Source organism: Mollisia scopiformis (genome assembly GCF_001500285.1).
Source record: "Mollisia scopiformis unplaced genomic scaffold LY89scaffold_23, whole genome shotgun sequence".
Classification (NCBI taxonomy): Eukaryota; Fungi; Ascomycota; class Leotiomycetes; order Helotiales; family Mollisiaceae; genus Mollisia; species Mollisia scopiformis.
In genome coordinates, this window is record NW_017263603.1 from 948,796 (window position 1) to 963,585 (window position 14,790).

The 14,790-nt window shown below is 48.0% G+C and overlaps 6 protein-coding genes across 6 annotated transcripts; 4 read left to right on the top strand and 2 right to left on the bottom strand.

Moving 5' to 3' along the window:
* Positions 1–486: 486 nt before the first annotated feature.
* On the top strand, positions 487–1,551 carry LY89DRAFT_688942 (microsomal signal peptidase 12kDa subunit). The gene is made up of 3 exons (XM_018215811.1): positions 487–813; positions 867–926; positions 981–1,551. Exons 1-3 carry the CDS (start codon positions 763–765, stop codon positions 1,167–1,169), a joined length of 300 nt encoding a protein of 99 aa, XP_018066130.1. The 5' UTR covers positions 487–762; the 3' UTR covers positions 1,170–1,551.
* Positions 1,243–2,233, bottom strand: LY89DRAFT_688943 (E3 ubiquitin-protein ligase RBX1). Its single transcript, XM_018215812.1, has 4 exons — positions 1,884–2,233; positions 1,753–1,831; positions 1,636–1,706; positions 1,243–1,582 (listed from the first exon to the last, which is right to left on the bottom strand). The coding sequence occupies exons 1-4, from the start codon at positions 2,007–2,009 to the stop codon at positions 1,484–1,486; spliced, it is 375 nt and encodes a 124-aa protein (XP_018066131.1). The 5' UTR covers positions 2,010–2,233; the 3' UTR covers positions 1,243–1,483.
* Positions 2,234–2,591: 358 nt separating this feature from the next.
* On the top strand, positions 2,592–4,142 carry LY89DRAFT_594345 (uncharacterized protein; the record flags this gene model as incomplete). The annotated part of the gene is made up of 1 exon (XM_018209796.1): positions 2,592–4,142. The coding sequence occupies one exon, from the start codon at positions 2,592–2,594 to the stop codon at positions 4,140–4,142; it is 1,551 nt and encodes a 516-aa protein (XP_018066132.1).
* Positions 4,143–5,301: 1,159 nt separating this feature from the next.
* On the top strand, positions 5,302–7,878 carry LY89DRAFT_625309 (glucose-inhibited division protein A subfamily). Its single transcript, XM_018211070.1, has 3 exons — positions 5,302–5,514; positions 5,572–5,836; positions 5,892–7,878. The coding sequence occupies exons 1-3, from the start codon at positions 5,378–5,380 to the stop codon at positions 7,554–7,556; spliced, it is 2,067 nt and encodes a 688-aa protein (XP_018066133.1). The 5' UTR covers positions 5,302–5,377; the 3' UTR covers positions 7,557–7,878.
* On the bottom strand, positions 7,660–10,506 carry LY89DRAFT_625310 (flavin-containing amine oxidasedehydrogenase-like protein). Its single transcript, XM_018211071.1, has 9 exons — positions 10,115–10,506; positions 9,902–10,057; positions 9,489–9,852; positions 9,026–9,298; positions 8,399–8,920; positions 8,288–8,346; positions 8,214–8,241; positions 8,013–8,090; positions 7,660–7,887 (listed from the first exon to the last, which is right to left on the bottom strand). The coding sequence occupies exons 1-9, from the start codon at positions 10,169–10,171 to the stop codon at positions 7,823–7,825; spliced, it is 1,602 nt and encodes a 533-aa protein (XP_018066134.1). The 5' UTR covers positions 10,172–10,506; the 3' UTR covers positions 7,660–7,822.
* Positions 10,507–10,640: 134 nt separating this feature from the next.
* Positions 10,641–14,497, top strand: LY89DRAFT_710210 (phospholipase D/nuclease). Its single transcript, XM_018217811.1, has 11 exons — positions 10,641–11,762; positions 11,814–11,867; positions 12,133–12,222; positions 12,383–12,392; positions 12,478–12,506; positions 12,552–12,730; positions 12,787–12,895; positions 12,944–13,004; positions 13,211–13,371; positions 13,449–13,630; positions 14,002–14,497. The coding sequence occupies exons 1-11, from the start codon at positions 10,938–10,940 to the stop codon at positions 14,234–14,236; spliced, it is 1,935 nt and encodes a 644-aa protein (XP_018066135.1). The 5' UTR covers positions 10,641–10,937; the 3' UTR covers positions 14,237–14,497.
* The last annotated feature ends 293 nt before the right edge of the window (positions 14,498–14,790 follow it).

Sequence of the window (14,790 nt, forward strand, 5' to 3'; positions counted from 1 at the left end):
GGTGGTTTTCTTATTGCGGTGCCGCCGAGGCGATTGGTCCGAGGAGAGACAGAGCGCCCTGGTTTTGATAAGCTCGCTGGATCTGCAACAGTGGCAGATTTGTTGAGACGAAGTAGTTGTTCGTATCTGCGTGTTAGAAGATCGAAATAGTAGGACGATGTTGCGAAGCTGGCGCAAGTATTGCGGGCGGGTATTGTCGAGGAGGATGACGTTGGTAGGTGGTGCAGAACGTTCACCACACACAAGGGCGGGAACTTGCTATTGTAAGGCTGATGTGCAGCAGATTAATCAGTTCAACCGATTGAAGTTTTCGAAAGCAGTGGGTACGGATTGGTATGTTTGGAGTCGAAACCGAAGTTCGTTGTCGTGGTTGAAGAAGGAATCAGAGGCAAGTCGGAAGAACTTTTGCGGCTTAAGAAAGCACCCTAGCGCTAGTAAGTTTTTCGCAGGGATGCATTCAATGCTTGTAGCATCGCCTGACGAAACTTCGATGACATGTGGAAAGATCTGATAGAGAGGGACGAAACGAGAATGCAAGACGACAATCAAATATATACCATACTCCCAATAAGCCACAGCAGCTTCCACTACTTGTAAGACCTCAACGAAAAATAAAAGGAGACATGGTCACGTGAGACAAAACTTGACTGTGATCGGAGCTCGGACCATCAGAACCCTGCATGCAAGGCGTTCAGGCCAGACTTCGTGATTTCTAGAAGACAGAATTCTAGCAATCGATTCACATCCTCATAACAAAATACCATGGCAGACCAGATATTGGAGCAGGCCCGTGAGCTATTTGAAGGTCAAATTGTTCGTGATTCCTTTCTTTCGTGTGGTGGCAATAATTAATCACAAGTTGATAGGACTTTGAAGGCCAAAAGCTAGCAGAGTTCCTGGCAACGGCGTTACTTGCAACTGTTGGCGTGAGTATATTGCTTGATACAAAGTCCCCATCGGAAGCTGACTGAGACTTACAGGCAATCTCTTTCATTGTCGGATACTTTCGCCAAGACATCAAAGGTGCATTGCTCATAGGCTTGGGTGGAACAGTCCTTACCTTTCTTGCCGTCGTCCCGCCATGGCCAATCTTCAACAAACATCCTGTTAAGTGGTTGCCAGTAGGAGGTCAGAACTTGGACACTTCAGAGCTTATTATTGATGGCTAGTCATTGGAATAAGCGGGGTTCAACTCATAATGGATGGCCACGGTCTTGGGGAGTACACAGGCGTTCGAGGATATACCAAAACAATGGACGTTGATATTTTTTTCATTCATGACTGGTCTGCAAAGACCGGTAGCATATGGGGCTCTCCCAGAAACGCCGTCTTGGAAGCTACCCGTGTACGCCTTTATGCATAAAAAGCCACTGCAAAAGCCTCTAGGCTCCATTCGCTGTTCCTGACCACAAGTCTTGCCAAAGCGACCGCCGTCATAACCGTATCCGTAGTATCATTTCTTCGTATTATCGTGTGGGGGGATCTAACGACCATACTTTTGGAATTCCCAATCTCTATTGTCGAGCGGGCATACCTGACGAGTCTTCAACCAACGGGAAATGCAGTGGAAGTGGAAAGCGTGCTAGACACTCGAGTTAGAGAGACACATACTATTCAATCTACATGTAAACTTACGTTGCAGATTCCCCAGGCCACAGTGCACTCTTCACTAGTAGCAGAAGCTTGGTTGGCTTGACATTCAATGCCTGAGAGTATTAGTGATGGTGACCTCCCAGATACATAGCAACATACAAAGATCCATGATATGGTTTCTGCAGATAGCACAGTTATCAACGACGATATCCCAGGCCCACAAAGCTACAGCATTCCACTATTTCGTTGTCAGTGCATGAAGGTATAGTTTCGAGCAGGTATCCACGAACCTTCTTAACCTCGAATCTCTTCTTGCCATCTGCGCCACCTTCTCCGCCCGCCTTGACCTTTCCAAGAACTTTCTTAGCGGGTGCAGAAGATCCCGAGGGAGCATCAGTCATATCGATATCCGCCATGGTTTCTGGGTGATTCAAGGATGTGAAGATGAAATGGGGTTGGAGGAGTATAGATCGCGGAGGGTGGGTACGTGGCTTTGGAAAGAAGAAAGGTCGTGAGTTCGCGTGGAATTTGGTAGAGTCTAGAAGGAGGTTTGCCCAGGTAAGCAAAGCTTGAACGAGGAAAAAGATTTGTGTAGTGCGCGCAACAGCCTTGGAGGGGAGATGAGGTACCTAGAAGCTAGTGAACAAATGAATGGAACTTGCCGAGGCGGCGGCCTTCGGTCATACTCCATCAACAACATTGCACTGCCTTGCTATGCATCCTCCTTTGACATACTCGCCAGACCCGACACAAAACAATGAATAGACTACTTTCATCTATTGACCTCGTACCATCCACGAACACGACCGAGCGAGATTCCGACACCCTACAACCATCTTCAAGCGACCGCCCGCCACCATAGCCTGGCCCCTCGATCGAGTCAAGAGCCTTCTCCTACGCGCTTCACACCGTCGCAACCTTTCGCTATTGATTCATCTTTTTTCTGTTCAGATCGTACACTGCTTCTGAGGCTGCTTATTTACAAGCCAACGAAGACTATGTCTGCGGACACTCCCACCAGAGGACACCGACATACCCGCAGTGCTGCGATACCTGGTATAGCAGCCTCGTCGCAAAATCCAAGAAATCCTCATCACCTCAATCAGCATGCACATGCACGCAACTCCCAGTCCGACATGAACAACAATGGTTCAGATCAAGTACTACAACCTGCCACTCCTCCCCGAACTCCTCGAAGAGACAATCAAGTTTCGTCTCAGAACCCGTCGAACTCTGCAGCTTCTGGGACGGGCTCGAAGCAAAAGTCAAGGAACAAAAACCGCCCAAAGAATGTGATGACATCTCCAGTCACCACAAGGAACGATCGCAACACCCCACCATTCGCAGGTGTACAGTCCGCTGGAATTCCCTCCTCTGCAAAACCCATGAATACGCCTTCAGTCGCTGCTTATGCAGGGCCAACTTTTCACGCTTCACCTGCTCCATCCGCTTTGCCAATACCAAGTTTCTACTCAAAGTCGGTCCCGGAGTCTCCGGCCGCCAAAGGACTCAAGTCCCTCAAGGGTGGCCCTCTCGCTACCCCGCCACATGCTCTCCCATCAGCGCAGCAGTCTCGGCGGGAGGAATCTCCTTTAGACCTGTTCTTCAAAGCTGATAGGGAAGAGAAGGCAAGAGCGCACAGTGCAAATCAGGCAACGGCTGCAGCTGGACCTTTCCAACCTCCGATCGGTCCATCACGCGCAAGCCAGACCCCACCAGCCACTTCAAGCTTGGTCCAACCCCGGCAAGGGAGCTCCAACAGACAATCTACTGGTGGAATCTTTGCAATGGAGTTAGACGGCGAAAGAGAGGCAGGAACGCCTTACGGACCGGCGTTCTCCACGCCTTACTCAGAAAGGATCAATGCTGCGCGCAACAATCAGCAAACTAGGTCCGTGGATCGAGAGTCTCCCATCACAAAGAATTCTTTAGACAAGTCCGAGGCTCTAAAAGCTTATCTCTTCTCCGGTGCTTCGATCCTACTTACAACGAAGGAAGAAGACCCCAATCTCACCTCGGTGGATTCTTTAGCTCTTAACAGTTATCAATCACCTCCTGGCTCACTCAATGGACCTAGGAGTGCGGGGCTACCACAGCAGACATACTACAACGGATATCAACAAAGCTTCGATTCGAAGCATTCAACAAATACCTCTCGATTGCCCGGTCGGTCATCTGGATTACGCCAAGAAGTGACTCCAACAAAGACGCCTACTAGCACCTTTGATCGCACTGGCGCTTGTTCAAACTCCCCAACCCCGGCACGCGGATATGGCAACGCGCCACTGTCCGGCGCGCCTCAAGTACACAGTAATATTCCTCAAAATCAAGAGGCACCTCCTTTATTTAACGTTGCATCTGGATCTCGGAACTCGGATCTGCAGGGGATCGAAGATAGTCTTCGCAAGATTTTGAAGTTAGACTCAGCTGGGAGTTCTGGCGTGTCAATTGCTCCTACTGCTCAACAAGCGACGGTGTCTGTTCCGAAATACGGCGGCGGCAGGCCCCAGCCCATGAATGGAATGCATAACGGCGTCACGCGCTCTTAACGCAACTTTGTAATGAATTATGGTTGGTCGGCGTTCAGGTCCAATTTTGTGATTTCTGAATTTCCGACTTACGCTTATTGATACCAATCAATGTCCATGTGGTACTGCTGGCACTTCACAGACAGTACAGGCTGTTTCGAACCGATCGATGCGGCCTGGCTACACTTCATACTTTTTTTGTTCTGTCCTTCGACAAATACTGCACGTTCTGCAACACTTTTTCTTATGTCACTTGATTGAGGTGCCGCTTGGAGATATGAGCGGCAACGAGGGATGGTAGGGGAGTTGGGAGTGTGTTGGGTATGAGGTGAAGACTTGAGCTATGGAGGTTGGTTAGGGGTCTGGGAAAGTGGAGAGTTGGCGGACTTATACACCAAGGGTGCTTCAATAGATTATCATCTGTCACGCCTCACTCAGAACCTCTATTATTTCAGGCCTCCGTAAGAATTGCTTTAACAACTATCGAATTTTTGTTGTGAATGAACAGCACCAGGCCTTCTAGGTTACATAATCACAGTTACATCTTGTATTCTAGCATCCCCAAATCGCTACTGATGCTCGCTTCCCCTTTCTTCATCCAAGCAATTCGCTAAATATCTCCCGAGCGAGAATCGGGGACTGTCAAAAAAACAAGTCGAAAGAAGCCCAAAGGAAAATGGAGAGTTCAAGGTATATAGAAAGAAGATGTAGGAACCAATGACAAAACGTTCGCAGCCTTGACTGACAATCCTTGTGATGGTTAATCCTCGAGGTCCGTCAGCCGGAGCTACCAAAAAGTCCAAAAAGGTACCATAGGACCAAAAGACAAAACATTCACAGGCCCCCAACTGAAAGCTCCAGTAACACCCTCATAAACAGGCAGTACCTAGGTAAATACTGGCTAAGTAGCGGGGGGCCTTATCAGGATCAGTCAGCTCGAAGCTGCTTAGTACAAGGGCGAGCCATTGTTTATCCTTAGTAGAGTTGCTTTCGTAGGCGTCCTAAACAGGTCCGTTGTATCCCTCTAATTATTAACTCTACTAATTCTATCCACCATTTTGCTTATTTAAAATTATACGACCCTTTTCTTTGCGTAGCGAGGCTGATCTGATTGGTTGCAGCTAAAGAATATAAACAGCCCAGACTTAACGCTCTGCATTAGCGCCAAATTAACGCCACGGGCGCGGCTAAAAAGTCTTCGTATCAACTAGGTATGTATGTAGCGTGTCAACGTCTCCATACTGCACGAAGCCTCGATGCCAGTGTGCCTTCAGAATGCAACAATGAAGAGAGTTTTCCGCCGCAACGGTCAGATTGCTCCTCCTTCACTGGCTCACTCGCGACGTCTCCATCAGCAGCGGAGAGGCTTCGCAGATGTCGTTCATGATACCAAGTAAGAAGGTTTTGCGTTCTGTGCTTGCTTTAATTTGCTTTCTAACTGCTCAACTAGACCTTATGATGTTGTCGTGATAGGCGGTGGTCATGCTGGCTCGGAGGCTTGTGCTGGTGCCGCCCGAGCGGGTGCAAGAACTGCCCTCGTTACCCCAAAGCTCGACAATATAGGAGTTTGTTCCTGCAATCCAAGCTTTGGTGGTATCGGGAAAGGAACAATGCTAAGGGAGATTGATGCTTTGGATGGTGTAGCAGGCCGTATCATTGACAAGGCGGGCGTGCAATTCAGAGTCTTGAACCGCAGGAAAGGTCCAGCTGTTTGGGTAAGCAATTGTCTGGTCGACTCTTTTCTGGAAATTCGCAAGCTAATCAAATCAGGGACCTCGTGCACAAATCGACCGCCAACTCTACAAAAAACACATGAGAGAAGAATTGTCATCGTACCCTAATCTCTCAATAGTTCCTGGAAGTGCTGCAGATATCATTGTTGTCCATGAGGATGGATATAAGGCAGGTGGGAGGAAAATAACAGGCGTCCGCCTCGAATCTGGAGAAATAATACCCACGAATCGCGTGGTTATCACAACAGGTACTTTTCTGGGTGGAGAGATACACATCGGTCTTGAGTGTCATCCTGCTGGACGGATGGGCGAAGCTGCGACTTTTGGACTCAGCAAGTCCTTGAGAGATGCAGGCTTTCAACTTGGTAGATTGAAGACTGGCACCCCCCCGCGCCTCGCCAGAGACACAATTGACTTCGGCGTTCTTGAAGCTCAACAGGGCGATGACCCACCCACACCCTTCAGTTACCTCAATAACACGGTTGCAGTCCAAGAGCAGATGCTTTGTTATGCAACGTATACGAACGAAGGCACTCATGATGTTGTCAGAGCCAACTTGGACAAATCAATACATATTCGAGAAAGTGTCAAAGGTCCAAGGTATTGCCCGTCGCTGGAGTCAAAAGTCATACGGTTTGCCGACAAACAAAAGCATATCGTCTGGTTAGAGCCTGAAGGCTTCAACAGCGACGTAATCTATCCCAATGGGCTCTCAATGACGATACCCGCTGAAGCACAGGAGCAACTCTTGAGGACGATTAAAGGATTGGAGAATGTCACAATGCTCCAGGCCGGATATGGAGTGGAGTATGACTATGTTGATCCGCGGAGCCTGAAGTCTACCTTGGAAACTAAGGCGATCGGAGGACTTTATCTGGCTGGGCAGATAAATGGCACTACAGGCTATGAAGAAGCTGCTGCCCAGGGTATCATTGCGGGAGTTAATGCAGGGTTGGCAGCACAATCGAAACCTCCCATTATGTTATCTAGAAGCGATGGCTACATAGGGATCATGATTGATGATCTAATCACCAAAGGAGTATCGGAGCCATATCGCATGTTCACCTCAAGGAGCGAATATCGAATGAGTGCGAGGGCAGACAATGCGGACCTTCGACTTACCACAAAGGGACGAGAAGCTGGCATTGTTGGTGATACCAGGTGGTCAAGCTTTCTTGATGAGGTGGCACAGATGGATGCTCTCAAGGCTTCCCTACTCGCCAAAGTGGCTAGTCCTCCGACCTGGATCAAAGATGGTTTCAGGGTTGGCAACGACTCAACAAGGAGGAGCGCTTTTGATGTTCTCCGCCTAGCTGATGTTACTGTTACCGATTTAGCACCTTTGGTGCCAGAAGTCATGACACATTCTACTCGCATTCGGGATAGAGTGGGAATAGAGGCCGTGTATGCACCATATGTGCAGCAGCAGGCCGCAGCTATGAAGGTTTTCCAAAAGGACGAAAGCTTGAAGCTACCACTTGATCTAAACTATGACCAGATTCACGGGCTCTCGATGCATGAAAAGGCGATACTGAACGAAACAAGGCCTGAATCTGTGGGGCAGGCAAGAAGAATCGAGGGTATGACACCTTCCGGAACTTTGAGGTTGTTAGCATATGTTCAAACCCGGCATCGCACTGCTGCAAGGGCTGCGGTATTCGACGAGGTTGCAGCACGGAAAAAGGTGTATATGGTCAGCTGATTCGAAAGCTGATCTTTTTGCTGGCATAGAGGACTATGTATACTACGGCGTTAATATGTACAACAGCATATGAAGTAGTCTACGGACGGACGGTGATGATTATACCCGGACTATGCGGATTCGGACGATTGATACTCTTGAATGAAAGGCTTCTTCGCTAGCAAATACAAGCCATGCGGAGTAAGTTCCCTTACTATCTACAGTTCAATTTGTGTTGTGTTGTGTTTTACAAGTGGCATATAGTCCAGCGTAGCACCAAACATTAATCAATTTCGTTTTTCCTTCCTTCTCTTCTGTTCAGATGAGTATCTCATGCCGTGAGAGATCAATACTAGTTGTTGAAAGTGTCAGTGTATGGAATAAATAGCATCGGTGAAAGCTGGGCATCGTCGTTATACTGGGCTTTCTCGATCTGGCTAGAGTCGAGGTTGAATGGAGAGGAATAAAGAGGCTTACAGTATTTACTGAAAAAATCCTCTGCGAAATCATCAAATTTTACATAGTTGGCCCCAAGTATGTAGGCCGCGGAAATACCTAAGCAGATGTGTGTCAGTGAAGTTGTTCCTCTCAATTAGCAAAAGAGTTTTCCCAGGAAATCAACTCCCGGGCCATGTAGGGCTGGATAGAGTATGACGAAAGAGGAAAGGCACTTCTCACCACTGACGCACGCCAATTCGTGCATGTTCTATATGGTGTCAGTCTTATCTATCACACTTTGTATGCTTGCTTACCACTAAGGTCCAAGATCCAGCAAATAGAGTATGATTATTCCCATTGATGAACATCATCCCTTTTAAGGATCGTCAGCTAGCATCCATCCATCTGGGAGGAAGGAGGCTTACCAGGAACAACCCTCACATAATGCTGCCATCGATGGCCAAGCTGGTGCCACCATTTTCTCTCTATCACCTTATTTTCGTCAATCTCGTTGATGGTCCATAGATCTTGGTTTCGCTTGTCAAGAAAGATGCTTTGGAATACATGACGATCATGTGGAATCGGAGCTGTCTCGGCATCATGGTCCATGCGAAATTGGTGTTGGTAGTTGGTACAATCGAACGACATTTCGATCTTTTTCGGATCTTGAGCATATGATTTCGTGTAATACATCGGCCTGTAACCGCTTGGCTCGTCGTCTGATCCTCGTTGTTCACCCTTGGCAAAGGCAATCTGGTCTGCCTGGGCTTTTGAGCTTGGCTCGGCGCACAGAGAAGGGTCGAACTTGGTCTCATAGTGCTTTTGGAAATACCGGCTATCGGAATGTGTGATCGTAATGTCGTCGTAGAACTTAGCACCCCCCAGGACGAACTTTTCTTTCGAACTTGCTATTCGGCCCAAAATCTTGAGTGCGTCGTCGGCCAAGACTGAGTTACACCAGCGTCAGTTATTTTTTTTCCCCAGATAGAATGCTAGGAATCAAGGGAAGGATTTTCAAACTTCGCATGTAGAATAAGATAGAAATCACTGACCACACATAACCAATTCATCAAAAGTTTCAGTCTTCGATGAAGGGCCTGTATGCGTAACCCTCCTATCCTTTGCATCGGGGTCAAACGGACGTATCTGAAGTACAACGCCTTTATCAGAACGTTGCAAGATTTCTGTTACGTCTGTCTGGAGACGAATATCCACACCCTTTGATTCGAGATCCTTTCTCCAATCCTCATAGAAATCATGGAGCTTGGGGAACGTAACCATGGTTGGCAGATTCGGAAGAAGCGTTGATTCATCATAGTCCCACACTACCGATGAATTAGCACTGTAAGAAGCCGACATTATGAAAGCCTCTATGCTTGGAGCTGTCTCAAGAACTTGCGAGCGGAGTACGGCCGTTGGGCGTCATGTCTCTTCATCATCTGTCCTTGAAGCGCTCCCAGCTCCAGGGCTCTCATACACAAAATGAGACAACAGTTCATCGTGGCAAGGACTTACACTTCATATTCTGGTCATCGAATAGTCGTTCCAAAATAGCGCAGGCTACATTGGCTGTCTGATTACCGGTCCCCAAGAAGAGAGCGATCAACGGATACACCATCTTGTCCCCAAAGTCTTTGCTGAAAAAGAACATTCGAAGCATAATGCGGATTGGGACTAACCCTAGTACTGGCATGGTCCATTTGATAAGTTTGAGAACTTTCCCAAACTTCTTAATGTCGCCAGAGAATTGATTGACCAATTTACTCGGAAAGCAATTAGTCCAAAATCCGTCTGGGCCTTTGCCAAACGACACCTGCAACTTCACTTCTTGAGGCTCATGGCCGTACTTCTTGAAGAAATTGAAAGTATGCTTGAAGATCTTCAGATTTGTTAGCAATATCAATAGTATCGGGTAAGAGGGATTGTACAGGTGAGCCTCCTTGAACACCATCGTTCATCCAGTCGGTCCCGTACTTGGATTTATCGAGCGAAATGGACGTTGCTTGACCTCCCGTCACAGCCATTCGTTCAATGATTGTAACTTGGAAGTCATTTGGGTGCTGGGCAAGAGTTGCCGCGCAGGACTATTATCTCTGTCAAATCATTGTCCATCGTTGAATGGAGCAAATTCGAGCTCATACCATCCCCGCTGCACCTGCTCCAACGATCACAACATTCTTCTTCTTTCGATTGGCCATAGTAATTGAAGGTATATGGACATCTACGCGTGATAATATTCAAGCTGGATAAATTGCATTTGAAAATAAGTAGACGTTGAACATGAAATGGAGTAGAAGTAGAAGTTGAAATCTTAAAAGGTTGTAAAATAGTGGTGAACGTCATTGACTCTGAAAGGTCGCGAATGACAAGAACAGGCAAGACACAGCCGTGCGCTACCGCCTCTACGGCCAAATGAAGTGCTAGAGTATTGGACTTATAACAGATCTAGACTCCAGCTCATCCCATTTGATCTGCCACATTTCCATGACATGCGTTCAAATACATATTCTTGATGTCTTGAGGTTCGAGGTTCTTTCGCCCGGAAATTTTGGGGCATGCGGACACCTAGCCGAAGCCCGTCCTGTACGGAAGTGCAGAACCTAAGCGGGATCTCGCTAGACCTCAACCTCATGTCGTGTTTGTTTTTCATTATTTGCTTTCAACCTTGCATTCGGCACTGCAGCTGATATCTTTTGTTGTTACCAAGAACGACTAACACAGACCAGTCCTTGCTTCGACCTGTACCCACACTCTCACCGTACCAGAATAGCCCCTCTTGTGAGCTACACCATTGTCAAGTTGCGACGCAAGACACAAGAAAACGCGCGGTCACGTGTGAGACTCGCAGCAACACCGTTTTGGTCCTCAGTACACGTTGGATACCTGGATGCTGGAAATCGTATCCTGAAATCTTCTCCAAGGTGGCAATAACTTCAGGGCAGACTCATTCAACTACTCAACATCATGTCGGACAGTGAGAGCGATGAGGACTTGAAACGAGCTATAGCTTTGTCTTTACAAGAGAGCCATCCGTTGCCGAACAAGAGTGAACAGGCCGTCATTGATCTCATCTCTGAAGATGAGGACGATGATTTAGACGCCCCTGTAAAGACGAAGCTCACCTCCTCTCTTCCTATCGCCAACGTGCCCAAACACAAAGCAGTGGGTCCAAGTACTCTCGGTTTGGATGCAATCGACGATGCTGGAGCAAGCAAATTGAACAAAGAATCTTCCACCATGGAATCTTCAGTGCGTCTGGAGCATTCGACGGAGAAGGTTGACCCTCGTCATCAAGCCTTTGGGATCCTCGGGTTGAATAGGAAGCAAATGGAAGAAGAAAGACTCGCAAGACTCAGCGCCTTGAAGGGCCTAGATGCTAACGACAAGGTCACCGACGAATCGAGGAAGAGAAAAGCAGAGACATCATCACAGGAACACTTCGAGGGCCGAAACGTAAAAACCAAAGTCTCTCCTCCTGGTGAAGCCTTTATGAGCAATGTCGTCAACACTGGACTGGCCCATCGAATAGCCACCGCATCGGGTTCCAACCAATACAGTACCGCCGGAACCTCCAGTGGTATTCAATATCCAGACGGTATCGTCAAGAAAACATGGGCAAAAGGTTTTCCGCGAACTGGAGATGACATCACAATCGAAGAAGTCCTTCAGAAAGATGATCTCGAGCTTGCGGTATTAAGTGCTTTCCAAATCGATACAGACTGGATCATTGGGAAACTGGGCAAGAAGACAAAGGCGGTTTGGGTACTACAAGCGAAATCAGACGCTGAGGCAAGGATAAGCCATCAACTGTGATGAATAGCACGAGCTGATACATTTCAGAAAGCAAATTGGCGTGACAATGCACCCAGAGAGTATCGCTTCTGCTTCCCTTCTGTAAGTCAATCTACGAAAGGCCTGACAGCCTGAATAACCTCCTACTCATGCCATCTCACACCTCCCCGCGAGTAGTTGCCTCTTCTCTGAGGCACACCACAACCAACAAGTTTTGCTTCTTTTCCCACCCAGAATGGTTGGCAAAATGTCCTCTCGACGGCAGTCGAATGTAGCCATAGGTTTCAAGTTGAGCCAAGTTGGCAAGACACATCTACCGAGACATGTTGAAAATGGTCAGTATAACGAAGATGCTAACGTGGTCTAGATGGATGGCATCGTGAATTGCATGCACTCCAAGCTGCAGTTACTATCTCACGGATCATACCTGAGAATTGTCATCCCTAGTGCCAATCTGGTATGTCCTTCATTTCCTGTAAAATGCCTTCATATTACCGGACAGGATACGAGGTGTCTGGGGGCGTATGCTTGCCTTACCTCGAATATCCTTCCCCGTTCTGTTCCTCTCTACCAGGTTTATACGTGGACATTGCTCACACCATATTCCCCGTTTCTAGGTTCCTTATGGTGAGTTGGAATTGAAGCCCTTCGGGTGCATTCGGGTGCCTTCGGCATCTTCTTGAGCACAGAAATACTAACTTTCATGGTCTAGATTGGGGTGAGAGCGGAGTAATGGAAAATGTGGGTTCTTGCTGGCATGGCGACGAATCTAGGCTGACGATGCAGGTCTGCTTCCTGATCGATCTCCCGAAACTGCCGTCCGGACAAACAGCAGAACTAAATACCCAATTTGGCATTGAGTTATCTTACTTTCTGACGGCCCTTGGCCTGGACCAGAAGATCGTGGACAGCCTCAGAAAGTTTGATTTCTCACGGACTGCGGAAATTGCCTTTGTCCATTCCATGTAAGTTCTTGGAACTAATGCCATCTTCCCCGGGCAGATTTTTGACATCAACCTAGCGGAGGCTCCCACGATACTGCATGGCAACGCACAGGATATTGCGGACTTGGAACAGCTGTCCAAAAGCTCGGCTTAGCTACCGACAAGCCCTTAGAAATCGACTTTCTCGTATGAAACAAAGCCCTACTTAAGAGTTTAATGCTGACCCTGACTCAGGCAGCATCTATTGGAAGTCTGAGCGAAGAATTCATTAGGTGCATGTATCTGGCTTGCCAAGGTATGTTCAAGAGCTCATACTTTGTTTCCCTCGTCTTGCAGCAGCGAAGAGCCCTGCTTGCTTTTGACGCTGGCGCGTCAGTCTGTGTATGGGTAATTCCCGATCCTGGACCTTGAATTGACAGGTGCCAAGCACAGTATAATGAGTCTATGCATGTGGGGCGATTGGATGTTTGATCTTTGTGCTGACATGGTTGGCTCGAGCAGGGGATGATGGTCTCACTGAATATCAGCTGCGAACCGGCAAGTCAACAAGGGTTAAGGGCCAAGCTGAGACGAAGCGTAAACCTTCGGATGATATCTTGAGCCGGTGCCGAGTTTACTTCCCACTCGAGGAAACCGTATACAGATCGAAGGGTGGGGCTGGAGTAAGTCTACCATTTCTTTAAGAGGACTTCGCAATATATTGTGGTGCATTTTGTAGGACCGAGGCTAACCAGTTTAGTCTGGAGGCACGATATGTTTCCATGAGAAATTCTACAACTCGGGAAACTTCCCGACGGCGATCATGCGCGATTCTGTAAGCAAGAGGCAGGGTCTGTTGATGCATTCCAAGATGATATTCATCAGGGGGTCAACCATCGCTCTGGCTTATGTTGGAAGCGCAAATCTCTCGGAGGCTGCTTGGTGAGTCCATTCATCTGCCGAGTTTCAAGTGCGCCTTGCTCTATACTTCGAAGATTGACTTCGTACTCGTCCCGGGCCGCACTGCATGGTCAATTGGTCTTGGGGAAGTTTGCTGCCCCAGACTCGGATGCAGGGACTTGCATTGAACATGCCGACTCACCTCGCCGAGCTGACCGATGTCAACTTGCAGCTGGGGACCAAGTTCATGACTACATATCGTGCGGTAACTTGTACCGAGCGCAAGGCGATGCTTCTTACTGGCTTCTATGCCAAGAGAAGGTGTATCATGCTGTGGTATCGTAGTGGTGTTGATGCCTGCCTCTTCTTTCCCACAACTGCATGAGCGGGAACTTTCACTGACACCAAGAAAGGGGAAAGCTAGTCAAAGACAAGAAAACGAAAGAGCCAAAGCTCAACTGTAGGAATTGGGAATGCGGGGTTCTGCTCCCCGTTCGGGGTTCAACGTCAGCGAGGAACCCTTCGGATCATGAGAATACTCGGATTCCGCTTGGCATGGAAGTCTTTGATGGTGTTGTCCCAGTTCCCATGAAGACCCCAGGAGACGCGTATGGGGAGCGCAAGCCTTGGTACTTTGCTCAGCATTAGTCCTTCTGGCAGTAGAAAAGTTCATTTCCGATCCGAGGTCGTCATGAGAGAGGCGCAGGGCACTTGCCAAGAGTCCAAGACTGCTATCTTATGTACAATGGGGCGGCATTTCTCTGGTGACATTCCAACGACATCGCCTCAGATGAAAGGTCCCTCCATAGTCTCAACTACAGTATGACTCGTGGCCAGGACTTGTGGAGAGCTCCTGTGGGGGTTCTTGGCAGGCTGTCAGAATTGTATACTAGATAGAACACGAATGAGAAGAAATTGACATTGTAAAAACATGGCCCTTGTGCAATGGTTGGGTTGGGCATATTTGGGCATCTCGTGATGATAGGAGAGCAACATAAGTGATTTTCGATTGAGCGTCGATCACGTGCCAAGATTGAAAAGCAGGCCTGGCAAGAGAATGGGCTTCGATGTCCAATTCTCTTCAACTCGACCATATCGCTGCAAGATCATCAGACAGCACGTCCGGTTTGCCGGTCCACCATTACAGAAATTTTTTCCTCTCTCATAGTTGTATAACGAACCACTTACTGAATCAATTCATA

Bases quoted from the DNA above. Each gene is read 5' to 3' on its own strand.
- LY89DRAFT_688942 (XM_018215811.1), top strand. From the start codon at position 763: ATGGCAGACCAGATATTGGAGCAGGCCCGTGAGCTATTTGAAGGTCAA. The intron at 814-866 runs GTTCGTGATTCC...ACAAGTTGATAG, and splicing joins AGCTATTTGAAGGTCAAATT to GACTTTGAAGGCCAAAAGCT. The intron at 927-980 runs GTGAGTATATTG...TGAGACTTACAG, and splicing joins CGTTACTTGCAACTGTTGGC to GCAATCTCTTTCATTGTCGG.
- LY89DRAFT_688943 (XM_018215812.1), bottom strand. From the start codon at position 2,009: ATGGCGGATATCGATATGACTGATGCTCCCTCGGGATCTTCTGCACCC. The intron at 1,832-1,883 runs GTTCGTGGATAC...ACAACGAAATAG, and splicing joins AGAGATTCGAGGTTAAGAAG to TGGAATGCTGTAGCTTTGTG. The intron at 1,583-1,635 runs GTAAGTTTACAT...TCGAGTGTCTAG, and splicing joins TGGCCTGGGGAATCTGCAAC to CACGCTTTCCACTTCCACTG.
- LY89DRAFT_625309 (XM_018211070.1), top strand. From the start codon at position 5,378: ATGCCAGTGTGCCTTCAGAATGCAACAATGAAGAGAGTTTTCCGCCGC. The intron at 5,515-5,571 runs GTAAGAAGGTTT...CTGCTCAACTAG, and splicing joins GATGTCGTTCATGATACCAA to ACCTTATGATGTTGTCGTGA. The intron at 5,837-5,891 runs GTAAGCAATTGT...TAATCAAATCAG, and splicing joins GGAAAGGTCCAGCTGTTTGG to GGACCTCGTGCACAAATCGA.
- LY89DRAFT_625310 (XM_018211071.1), bottom strand. From the start codon at position 10,171: ATGGCCAATCGAAAGAAGAAGAATGTTGTGATCGTTGGAGCAGGTGCA. The intron at 9,853-9,901 runs GTACAATCCCTC...ACAAATCTGAAG, and splicing joins GTGTTCAAGGAGGCTCACCT to ATCTTCAAGCATACTTTCAA. The intron at 8,242-8,287 runs GTAAGCAAGCAT...GACACCATATAG, and splicing joins CTGGATCTTGGACCTTAGTG to AACATGCACGAATTGGCGTG.
- LY89DRAFT_710210 (XM_018217811.1), top strand. From the start codon at position 10,938: ATGTCGGACAGTGAGAGCGATGAGGACTTGAAACGAGCTATAGCTTTG. The intron at 12,731-12,786 runs GTAAGTTCTTGG...ACATCAACCTAG, and splicing joins ATTGCCTTTGTCCATTCCAT to CGGAGGCTCCCACGATACTG. The intron at 13,372-13,448 runs GTAAGTCTACCA...TAACCAGTTTAG, and splicing joins GATCGAAGGGTGGGGCTGGA to TCTGGAGGCACGATATGTTT.